The sequence below is a fragment of the Propithecus coquereli genome, unplaced genomic scaffold, assembly GCF_000956105.1.
Source record: "Propithecus coquereli isolate 6110/MARCELLA unplaced genomic scaffold, Pcoq_1.0 Scaffold25, whole genome shotgun sequence".
Taxonomy (NCBI): domain Eukaryota; kingdom Metazoa; phylum Chordata; class Mammalia; order Primates; family Indriidae; genus Propithecus; species Propithecus coquereli.
In genome coordinates, this window is record NW_012148063.1 from 8,665,607 (window position 1) to 8,678,173 (window position 12,567).

Sequence of the window (12,567 nt, forward strand, 5' to 3'; positions counted from 1 at the left end):
GCCTCCTCCCGGGTGCTATTCTCAGTGGCCAGCCCAGTCCTTCCTGGGATGGCCTGGAGTCCGAGTAGGTGGAAGATGGAGCAGAGGTGTTAAGGGGCAAGTGGGGAACAGGACTCCCCCCAAGGGCAGAAGGTGACATGAGCTATTTTCCTTGTGCCACGGTAGCCAGTAGGTGCTTGCAGAACGGCTGCAGGAAGCACAGGTGGATGGGGCCGCAGGAGGGCCCCGAGCACGCAGGAGGTGGGCGTGGCAAAGGGGGCAGTTAGTGGGTGACACGGAGTCCATGCAGTGCAGACGCCACAGGCTGTATCCTTTCCTGAGGGCCGTTTGCAGGAGGCAGGAAGCCCGACGCTGCCTGCTGCTTTAAGCAAGCCCGGATTCACAAACGGTCAGTGTGATCAGACTTTGGCTTGTTAAAGACACTGCCAGAGGATTCTGTTCAATGAAAAAGACGACCGTGGTATGTCAAAGATGGGACTAGACTTCCACAGATGAAGCACGCACTGCTGTTTCCAGGCCCGCGCTCGGTTATCATGAGCTCAAGGTGCAGCTGCACTTCCCTGGGCGGCCCCCTCCTTTCCTGGCTACCCTGTTTGTCACCATTCTGTCGGATTCCTCATCCACATGGTGCCAGATCTCAGCACGCCTGGCCCAACTGGTGCGTGGCGAGAGGCAGAGCAGAGCGCCCTGCCCAGCCCTGGTATGACAGCTGCTCCTCAGAGCAAGGCCGACAGAGCCGCTGCTGGGACTGGTGCTGGGGGCGGAGGGCGTTTGCCCAGTGCCCAGGTCATCCCAGCATTGGGGGGAGGGTGCTGCCGAAAACACTCCTCCACATCTGGAAACCTCTAACCTCCCTTGAGCCCAAGAGCACTCGACGAGATTGAATGTATGAAGAAACTGGGGTACAGTCGAATGGAACAGTGCTTTGTGTCGCACAAACACAATGGGGGGTGTAGCTGCATGGGGTCTCATGCAAGACAGCTGGGCCAATCCCACTAGGAAAACATTCGCGCTCCCTCCTATACTCCACCTCATCCTACTTTTCATAATATGAAAACAGTCAGGGAAGGGGAGCTAATCAGGGTCAGGGAAATGAATAATTATTTTACATCTACTTTGCGCTAGGCACTTGAACTAGGTATTTGCATACATTATTTCATCAAACTCCTATCACACCACGAGATGGAAATTAACAGACGTTCAGAAAAGTCAGAAAACCTCCCCAAGGTCACACAGCTGGTAAACACAGGAACCTGAGTTCCGGTCCACATCTCTGGGACTCTAAGCCACTGTCGTTGGTTTTGCCTACACATGTTCCGTCTCTGCCCTGCCACCCTCACCAGAGGATGGTTCTGGAATAAGTGGAAGAAAAAGAATAATCGTTCTTGATGCCTGAGCACAGAAGACGTAGATTCATCTTTCAAAAGATTCCCCTTTTTTTGCTAAATTCTGGATGTTCAAAGACAAAACACAGGAAGCCTGCAATTTGGGGGAATGTTCTAACTGGCAGGGGTTATAGGAAACAACATTCGTGTAGCCTTTACGAACAAATCTGCACTGGCATTTTTCTTGTAGAGAAATTTTGGTTAGAAAAGTGATCCTTTTATAATTAAAATTCAAGCAATGTTGGTTTTCAAACATGTGTGATCTTGTACAGAAAGAGCCACACTTAATGATCAGAAGTGTCCTGGCAAAGTTAGATGAGAACACCGAAAGTTTGGGCTCGGTCCTCCTTTCAGTTTCTGGGTGAATTTTGTGGGTTTTATAACACTGCCTGTTGTTTCACCAAGAGCTGTGTAGGTCATTCCTGCACTCAGCCAGACAGCAGCGTTGACACCCAGACCCTTCTGACTCGGTTCAACGGTGCAGAGACCCCCCACCCCCGACAGGGACCTGGAGACCCAGAGCTGGCAGCCCGCGAAACGCAGCTGTGGGGGTGGATCACGTGTCACCAAGTGCGTCAGACTCTGCCGCCACAGCCGGGACCAGGGTGACCGTGCACACCCTCACCGTGTGGGCCCGTCACACTCATCTCCCTTCAGGACCTAGCCTGCTGGCTTCCCACCTCTGTCCCTTCCTCATAATCACCCCTTCGCCTAGACCCCTCAGCCCCTCCTAAAGCTGAGCCCACTCTTCAAGCCTGTCCCAAAGCCCTCACCTTCGCCATCCCCAGGGCCAACGGTCAATGTGCCGGGAAGACCAAAATGTTACGCCAGTTGTTAAAACAGTGAAATTCTTCCCCACAGCTTGGTAAACAGAAATGCCCAAACACCAACCTCCCCCTTTCCTCACTCCCCCCAATATTCCGCTTTTGCCACAGTGGCCCAGGTTCTCCCAAGCCCTCTGGGACCTCCCCAGCACACACCCAGAACAGACAGGGGACCTCCAGGTTGCCACTGTTGCTGTCGCCGTGTTGCGCTGGCTGCTCTGTGGCGAAACGCACCGGAACCGCCCCTGCCCGCCCACGCCCCGCCGCCCCAAGTGAAAATGTCCCCCCGTATCTGTTGCCCTGTTAACCGCCCCGTTGTGTGGCAGGCATGTGGGTTTGCCCCTTCGTGACCTCTCCTTGTGCGCTGTGCAGTCCGGAGGGCAAGGACAGCACCTCGCAATCCAGAGCACCCCGCACAGTGTCTCCTGCAGAAAGCACACACAACACTCGCTGGACACGTTTTGAAGATACACCCACTGCTTTCATCATCACCGAGAACCCCTCTGTTTAACAGGCATGCAGAGCTTTCGAGCAGCCTCTGCTGAGGGATAACGCCTCAGTTCTCCTCCTCCTGTCTCTGTGCAAAGAGATACAACGTTTCCATGTTTTCAGGCCCAGCCGTCTCATGTCCCTACGAGAATTACTAAATGGGAAAAGTGACGGTCTCAGACTAGATGTCATGCCATGGTGGAGCAGGCAGCCTCTGAGGGGGTCCCGTGATCCTGGCCTCCTGGCATCCGGCCCCGTGCAGCCCACCCCGCTTCCCTGGAGCGTGGCTGCGCTTACCGACAGCATACGATGGAAGTGGAAGGACGTCGCTTCCGCGCGCTGGTCACTAAAGGCCTATGGCTTCCGTGTCGGGTGTTCCCGCCCTCTTGCATGGCTCACCCTGGGGGGAGCAGCTGCCACGTCCCAGGGAGACCCTGTGGGGAGGCCCCGTGGTGGGGATGGAGTCCTGGCGAGGAGCCGTGAGTGAGCTCGGAGGCAGAGCTCGCACCTGTGCAGCCACACCTGGATTCCCGACCACGCAAACAGAGACCATTCTGGACATGCTTGTTGGTTTAAGCCACTCACTGTGGGCTCATCGAGCTGCTTGGATAACTAACCAACACGGCTTCTTTAAGGATCTGGCGAAAAATACCCGGCTTGGCCTAAGAATTCAGACAAATATTGACACAACAGCTGCTGCTCACAGACTGCTCGCTGGGCCTGGCACAGCGCAGAGGCCTCACCGTCGTGACCTTATGCAGCCTGCTGGGGTTCCCGGCGAGTGGCACATGCATGTTTTACTGAGGCATGAAGATAAGCAAACAGGGACCTGAAACCGCAGGAACCTGAGCCTTTGCTCGCACACCTGTTCATTCGGCACCTTAGGTGCCCACATGTCACGCTCAGCCGCAGGGAGGGGAGAGTCGGCCTGTGAGCCCATGGTCACAACTGAAGCCTTTGGAGCCTGGCCCATCCCAGGACCTGCTGCCCCAGGGGAACCAGAGCCTCCCACGACGGGTCACTGGAATGACCACGGCCACACAGGATCTTAAGTGTTTTGTTTTGAAAAGACTGAAAGCTTTTTATTCTTTTAAAGAGACTTCTATCACTTTTCCCCTAAAACCAGTTTAACATTTAATAACACCACCTTCAAGAATTTCTGGAAATTTCATTTGATTTCAGTTTAAACTCATTTCCACTTAGGCTGCTATAGGGGAGGATGAAAAATGCCTAGTCACGAACTTTCTTTTTTTCCTTCTGCTTTAAAAAGCAAATTCCTCAGACTCCAGAAGGATCTCAACATCATGTGCTATTTAAAAAAAAAAAGAATAGGCAGTGTTTTCTCGGAAGGTCACTGAAGACAAAAGATACTGCTGAACAATTAATATTTATTATAACAAGAGGCTGTTTCTTACCTCTTCAAGGGTAGCAGAAATTAACAGGCACCTGGAAAGAGACATCTCACCTACCCCGTGTGCCCCACCTGACGGCAGCCCCCCTAACAGAGGGCAGGACTATGCCCTGCGACGCGGGGAGGACGTCCCCTGGCAGAGCAGAGTCTGGTCGTCCGCACCGGAGCCGGAGCCGGCCAGCCCCGGTGAAGGCTCCTGAGTCCCTCCTCCTCTCCTCCAACGGCACTGGCTGCTTCTCCCGTGTCTGGAGAAGGGGGAAAGCGATTCACCCCCTCTCCACTCTCCCTCCAGTTCTGATGGGGACTCAAGGCTCAAGGAAGCACTTTAGCAAGAAGCCAGAAAACCTGAGGGCCCCACCGAGCAAGGCTCCCAAACTTCCCGTGAGCGCAGAGTGGCATCGGCTTTGTGACCTGCCTACTCCACCCCAGGTGGGGTTTCCTAAGACTCCGAAACTCCTACAAACAGTCTCCAAAATCAATGGCAATGCTCCCGCTCCTGCACCCGTGGCACTGCTGTGTGGGTTTTCACGGTGATAAACGATGGTATTCCTGTAAGAGATCGGGGTGGAGACGAGAAGTCTCCATGCTGCGGACGGGACAGCGTTCTGTCGACTTCCTGCTCATCAGCACTCTTGCCCTGTGCGTAGTTGCCAAGTGATCACGGATTTCAAAGCCTTTGGGAGTAAAACCCTGAATGGTACTAAGATCCAGTTACTGCTGCACGGAAGCCTCTCCCTGTCTCCGGGCCTGGGTCCCCTTCTCCATGTGTTGCTTCTCCTCCATGCGGGGTTCACCTTTTCCACCTATTGGTGCCTGTCTCCCCCTGCCTGCCACCTCTGCCATCTGTGTGCCTCTCTGAGCTCCTCTGCTGTGTCCCAGCTTGTTGGTTCCTGCCGGCTCCACCCCTGACTCGAGGAGGGTAGTGACGGCCCCCACCCCCCAGGATGAGGCCTGGTCCGGCCCGCAGTGGGGCTGGCTCCTTCCGTGACAGCCCAGGGCTGGGTCTCTGGGGCAGGTCTCTGGCCCCTGGGGCCGCTGCAGCTTGTCATCCCAGCACCTTCGGGGGAAGAAGCCTTGAAATCAGACTTACTAGCTACTGTCCTTGGGCAAATCACTTAACGAAACTGAGGCTCTGAGAGTTTACTTATAATATGTGGATAGTAACATCATAAGGATTAGAAACAGCATAAAGGTGGCAAATGGCTCACAGACTGAGCTTATGGCCATAAAGCTCCAGGGGGTAGCAGGGATTTGAAAGTGTCCCTAAGTCCAACAGGCTTTTGCTCTATCTCGAGGACTCCTGCCCCACAAATTGTAAATGGTCCCATATGTAAGCACAAACACTTCCAGAAACCACTTAGAAAGCCTGGAAAATCACCAGCTGCATCTAAACTGCCACATGTGTTCCAGGAGACGGGGCGGCAGTGAGACAGGTGTCCCGACGGCCAAGACACACAGGCACTGCACACCCTTCCACCTGGAACAGAACCACTGGTGTCCATGACAGGGCTACGAGGACTATGATGTTCTAAGGGGTAATCACACCTCAGGGAGAAAAAAGCCACAAAACTATAACTGAGATCTCTGCCCAAGGTCTCTAAAACAGAGAAAGGAAGAGACTAGAATTTTTGCTTCTGTTGCTGAAAATATATTTGAACACATACACACACAGAGAGTTAGCACTGGATAAATAAATGGGAAAACGAAAGGAGACACTGTTGGCAGGAGGCGATCTTCACCTGCCCCGAGGAATCAGACCCACGAAATCTATTTCCATCTGTCCTCCATGGTCTCAAGGCCCCATCTCCAACCTTCTACATTCTAAACACCATGATTTTGTCTGCATGGGCTACAGAAAACACTTGTGACACAAGCAGCCCCCTTGCCTGTAGGCAGGGCATTGTTTCCAGATGCAAAACCTGATCTCCAAGTTCTGGTGCAAACTGTTGGGACCTTTCCCAGCCCGGACCAATGGGCGCTGTGATTCCCGCCGGAACACCGAGTGCCGATGATGAATTACACTCAGTTATATGATACAGCTCAATTGCTATGCGCCTTGGTGTGTTAAAGATGACAAAAGTCAACTGAAGAGACCCAGCTCCAAAGGCATGCAGGCTACATGCAAGAAGTCGTCAAACCAGTTGGAGAAAAACAGAATGTCATAGTAATTCCAAATTCTCCAATTCAAACTTTCTGCCTTCGGGATTCGACGTTCTTAAGCCTACAGTGATCAAAACGCAGAGGTGAGTTCTGCCTGGTAGCCAGGCAAGCAGTAGAGCACAGTAATTAAAAATATGAATTGAGGTCAAACTAGACAAGTTCAAACCCAAATCTAACTACAGCTATATGACCCTGAGCGGAATATTTAAACTCTGTAACTTAGTTTTTTAAAAAGGGAGGGTGGTGTGTCATCTGCTCATAAATGTTTCCATAAAAATTAAATGAACTAATTGTATGTAAGATGCCGGGTGGGTAGCAATCGGCGAGGACCTCTTATTTTGTTCGTGAGAAGACGTTAATCCTGACTCCAAGCAAGAACGAAAAGCAGTTTGTTAAGAACATTTCATCAAGTAGAAACTGTCGATTCTTCTGCAAATTCGGAATGCCGGAGAGCAAAGAGGCAAGTGACGGTGCCGGACCAGAGAGACGCGAGAGGCAGGTGTGTAAGCGCATGTCCGACTTACCCCTAAGACCCCGAAGCGTTCGGCCAGGCTCCAGCCACAGAGGAAGTCAATCTCGAACTTGTGGTTCAGAACCACGATGGCGTTCTCCTTCCCGTACTTGGCGTAGGCCCGCGGGTCAGTGTAGAGCGTGCACTCCGTGCCCGACCACCACTCCAGCAGCATCACCAGCTCTGGAAGGAACCACAACACACGTTTATTTCGCACGTCCTCCGTCCTCTGGGCCACGCTAGGGGCAGGACTCTGCCCACCAAGCTGGGGGAAAAGCCACTTCTAGGAGTGACGTTCTGGACCATTTCAGCCTAGACCCCAGTCTGTGAAAGGGTTTAGAAGCAGAAGAAAAAATGAGAAGGACTCCACAGCATCCTCCAGGGAAGGAGAAGAGGGTGTTGGAGAAGGCAAAGGATGTACATTTCTTGATTAAGCACCTCGGGGGAAAATCAGTCAGGAAGCCTGAGTCCATCCCGACCCTGTGCGCTTGCGTTTGCAGAGCTCCGAAGCGCGGCGTGAGATGATGTACGGATTGCTTAATAGCCTGGGAAGTGACTAACTGCGAAACTTCCACACCCCATCAAAGAGCACTAAATACCCGCCCGCGCTCCCACTCATGGCGCTCAGGGCACCGGGAGTAAAGGAGAACCGCGCTTCTGTGGCCGGAGTCCCGCACCCGAAGGCCAAGGGGAGGTTAGCGTCGCCACGACTAGGCCTGAAGAAAACTACTAAACTGTTCTCTGCAAGAGCTTGTGAGAACATGAAAGCTCTTTTTTCAGGCAATGACGACCAATTAATTCCCCATGTGGAAGGCTCAGGAAAATTCTAAAGGGTAGGAAATGTTCACAAAACTTGTTGAATGTCGTTGATTCCACAGCACTCTGAAATGAATTTTTAAAGTTGACAGTGTTGGGAAGGTGGGTGGGTTGTGCCCACTTTTCATCACCCGTTAGTGGGGTACACAGGCGGAGGGCTTCCTCCCTCCCCCACGCCCACCCCCCACCACACACACGTAAAGGCAGGTGGGTCTGACCTTGGCTCCAGCCAAGACTTGGGTTTTAAAGGCTCACGTGGCTGCTCCTGGAAACCTTTCTCCTCGAGGCTGGGGCTTGTGGTGGAGACTAGAACGCTCTCGAAGGCACCACCAGCCTGGCTTCCAAGCAGTGAGCACTGGGGAACTCTGGGCACGTTAACCGCACAGTGCCGCGCTGTCCTAACCTTTGGAACAGGGTTGCCGCGTGGGCTTTTGTGAGAGCTAAAGTGTATAACACATAGTAGGCGCTCAGGGTATAGCACACGGTGAGTTCCCAGCAAAGGTAAGCTATCAGCATCATTACGAATGAACAAAAACACTCCCCTTCCCTCCACAGAAGTGGACAATAAAAAGTACCTATTTCCAGCCCCGACTGAGGGACAAAGGGGCAGTTTGTTATCGCTGCGTAGAAAGATGTTCTCACTGCTGCACTGATTTCTTCCAAGTCACTGGATGGGCAGCGCCAACCCATTCCCTTACCAGCCACGGAGCACAGACAAGCACCAAAGCGCAACCACCCGGGAGTGCTGAGACAAAGCTGAATGGTTCCATGTGGCTCCCATCCCCTACGTGCCACGTCCCTGAATGCCTCTCTGTGCAAGGCCAGTTCTCGACCCTGCCCCGACCCCGGCACCCTCCGCAGCCCTGTCACAGCTTGTGATTATAGCACTGCTGCGGCCCACAGGCACCGTGAGACAGGACAGTGTTGTCTCGTTCACTAACCTCAGCTGCGACTCCAGTACCCAGCGAGGGCCTGGCACAAGCCGTGTGGTCCCCTAACGTGCACAAGCACTCCTGGAGGTGCAAGCGACAGACACCAAACATGCAGACAGGACCCCTGCCCTCCCCGAGCTGACTGCCAGGGAGACGGCTGAGCAGTCACAAAGCAGCGCGCGAGGGAAAGGAGAAAGCTCTGCCGACAGCAAGGCGCTCCATCCCGCCGGTGGACTTGGGAGCCAGGCACATCCGGGCTCCGGTCCTGGTGCTGCCACGTGCTGTGAGACTTCTGGCTCTTCGCCGTGCCCCCGTCTATACGACAGGCAGAGCAAACGTTTTTGCAGATGCGGAGGGTGTCAGGTAAGACCACGTCTTCACGGCGCCAGCATGATGCGCGTAGCAGGTAAACGGTAAGTGGCCGGCTTGTTACTGTTAACGCTACCCCACGGTAATTGTATCGCACACAAGGCTCCGAGACCACTGAAGGGGAGAAGGCGGGGGAGAGACGGGGGCAGACGTGGGGAGTGGGTCACTGTGGTGGGGGCGGGAGGAGGCCAGAGCCCCCAGGCCCAGGAGACGTGCCTCAGGTAGAGCAGCGGGACCTGCTGCTGGACGGGCAGAGGAGAGAGACAGAGGAGGGTGCGGAGCAAGTCCACAGTCTCTGTCCCCAGCGGCCGGGGACGGGACTTGCTGTTCACTGGGCTGGGAAGCCTGGGGGAGGGGCAGGGGCAGAGGAGGGCGACCCGGAGTTTGGGTTTGGACACGACTGGCTCTGTGCAGCCCTGGCCCCCTCAGCGCCTGCTGGGCCTCCCCTCCCTCCTCCGTCATCCTCCGATCGCCCCGTCTGTCCTCACTTCCTCCCGGCTCTGCGGCCACCTTCATTTCTCTCTTGAACCTGGCCAACACGTCTCCTCCAACAGGCTCCCAGTCAGACCTCGGGGACAATCCAGTTGCCAGGTTTCCACCCCATCTGGGCACTTGGCAGGACTACCAATCTGACTACGACGGGCCTTGAAGCAACGAGAACGCAGCATTAACAAAGCACCATCAGCACGCAGACCACACGCTCCGACCACCACCCGCTCGGCACACCGGGAGGCAAGGCCGCCTGCTGTGGGGGGTCCTGGGCCTCACGTCGAACGCACCAAGCGTCTACATCTACTTCTGGTCCCCAGTGAGTCGGGGGAGGGAGGCGCGGGCCAAACACCCCTGCGACAAGCGCTCACATGCCCAGGGCTCTTGCGCGAGTCCACGGCAATTGAAAAGAAAGGCGGTGGGTGAGAGGGTCTGTTCTAAATTAAGGGAGACTTCAGAGATGTACCGGCTAAATTCCTGAGCTACACACTCCAAATGTTAAAAAAAAAAAAAAAGCTTGAGAACTGGATATATCTGAATATAGATGGTATTACATGATATTAAGAAAATACTATTAATTTCAAACGTTGTGGTAATGACATTGTGGCTATGTTTTTAAGATGTCCTTATTCTTTATGAAACACACGTCATGATGATTTGGAGTGAGATTTCATGACATACAGTGTCTGGAATTTACTTTATAAATTTCTATCAATCGATGAATTAATAATTCAGTAACTGCCAGTCTGATGAAATATTTAAAGTTAAATCCAGATGCTGTGACTATGGAAAATCCTTATGCTATTCTCCCTACTCTTACATAGATTTAAGTTTTTCATAATGAAAACGTTAAAGGAAACAAATTCCCTCTTCCACGGATGACTAAGTCCGGAAGCAACGCGCCTGCAGCAGGGGTCACCTGAAACGCCTCGGTCCTGCTCCGGCATCGCTGCCTCTTCCCTGGGGCAGCGAGGATGGAGACACAGACACAACTCAGGTGAAAATATTCACCTGTAAAATGCACACCAAGGGCATGCATGGATTTCCTTTTTCTTTAATTTCTGAAACTGATGAAGATTAAAATGCAATTTGAAAATACTTTACATTTCAATGCCATTATATGTGAAGAGATTAAAAGGTCTAAAGTTCCAAAGTATAAAAGTATCACTTTTCTGTCCTCCCTTTGCTTACCACATGGAGTACTGGGAAATTCTCAAAATCTTCCATTGTTCCCACTGTGGCCAAGGAAAGCTCTGTGGCCTCGTCTTGGCCACATGGGACTCAGGCCCCAGAAGTGGGAGTCTTGGCCCCCCTATTTCTTTGCAGAGTGACTTTGGGGCGCTCTCCTGACGACTGATGTGAAGGCACTCATGCTTCACGCCAGTCAGCTGGAGTCTGATTAAAAATGAGAACATATCAAATTTCTTAGCGTACAAAACCGGGGATCAGACTCTGGAATGTGGTGACTCGTCCCAGGTCCAGCCAGCCTGTGGGAGACTCTGCCAGCCTGCGCCAACCCCCGCTGTCTCCTGGGAGTCCACTGCCAACAGCCACGCAGCGGGTTTCCAAGAGCAACTCACGGGTCATCTGTGCCAGGCCCGTGGCCCGCAGCTGTCCGCTGCCCGCTTCTGTGTCCCTGCCATGAGCCGTGTTTCCATTTGCGGTGATGCCTCACCGTCCCTTGATGACTTCTGTCTGGTGTCTCCCTCCAAGGTCCCCGCCCCTCACCCCATCCTGTGCCCGGTCACCACCTGACCACCGTTGAACACCTTCATTGGCTCCGCTGTCAACCAGAGGATGCGCAGGTCCCACAGCCAGTCCTGGCTCCTCGGCCACCCCCTCCTGCTCCTCGTCTTTCCACCGCGGGTCCTGAGCCAGAGTCAAGCGGAAGCGCGTGCTTTCCTGGAACTACCTAGAATTCTCTGTATCCGCCCCAAGCGTTGGCCTCTTGCTCAAGCTGTTCTCTTGGCCTGAAAGGTCCTTCCCTTCTGCAGGACGTCCAGCTCTTTTCTGTCTTCCCGTTTCAGCTCAGATAAGCTCGCACTCCCACCCTCACCTCCAGCGGAGCAATTTCTCTCTTTGACTCTCTTAAATCCCCCCCGAGGGACACAGCCTCGTACTTTGAAGTCAGACCTGAATTTGGATCCCATTCCGTTATTTACCCCCTTACGGCACTGGCTTGCTACATAACTTGCCCGCTTTCAGTGTAGCTGTAAACAAGGAATGCCACCCTATCCCTCAGGGAAGCGTTGTCAACAACACCTAAGGGCGATTAGAGCCAAAGGACCCGAGCGGCGGCGGTGGGATGCTCCATCCCCTCCTCCCAGTCTCTATCTCTCAGGCTCGCTCTCTTGCTCACATTCCAGTTTTAGGCTGTTTTCTTTGCTCTGTTTTCCTTCTAGCACAGAGTGTGCAGTCCATGAAGCAGGGATCTTAGTCTCGTTCGTTCTGTCGTTGTGCCCACAGCAGCATGGCAGGGTCTGCGCACAGCGCTCCCAACAGATACTTGTCATTCAGCGACCTGCGCACAGCGCGAAGTGTTTATCTGCCAGAAAATTCACCAAGATCCAAATCACCGCACAAAGCAGTGAAGGACAGCATAGGCCTAAAGCCTATTCAAAATTTTTTTTATTTTAAAAGCAAGGTTAAGAAATTACTAACATGTTTGGAAAACCTGAAAATCTACATAAGATAAATACCTGCTCTGACCTTCCATCTGGTACATGTCTCCTCTCACCTTCCCCTCACTGAAACATAATCAGGCTTATTTTCATAATTCAAATTCATTACTCACAGAGAAATATGTACATATTAAAATGTGGTTTTAATATACATAAATATATAATGAAATGCCATATAATTTTTAAAAGGATAAAAAATTAAGATGCTGGCCGGGTGCGGTGGCTCACGCCTGTAATCCTAGCTCTCTGGGAGGCCGAGGCGGGCGGATTGTTTGAGCTCAGGAGTTCGAGACCAGCCTGAGCAAGAGCGAGACCCCATCTCTACTAAAATTAGAAAGAAATTAATCGGACAACTAAAAATATATACAAAAAATTAGCCGGGCATGGTGGCGCATGCCTGTAGTCCCAGCTACTCGAGAGGCTGGGGCAGGAGGATCGCTTGAGCCCGGGAGTTTGAGGTTGCTGTGAGCTGGGCTGACGCCACGGCACTCTAGCCCGGG

At 53.0% G+C, this 12,567-nt stretch overlaps 1 protein-coding gene across 1 annotated transcript in view; it reads right to left on the reverse strand.

The window, feature by feature from the left end:
• AGPAT4 (1-acylglycerol-3-phosphate O-acyltransferase 4) overlaps positions 1-12,567 on the reverse strand; it is a 105,806-nt gene that overhangs the window by 17,838 nt on the left and 75,401 nt on the right. The window contains exon 3 of the mRNA XM_012646843.1: positions 6,794-6,963. Within this exon, the coding sequence (XP_012502297.1) occupies positions 6,794-6,963 (170 nt within the window). The remainder of the gene's footprint in view (positions 1-6,793; positions 6,964-12,567) is intronic.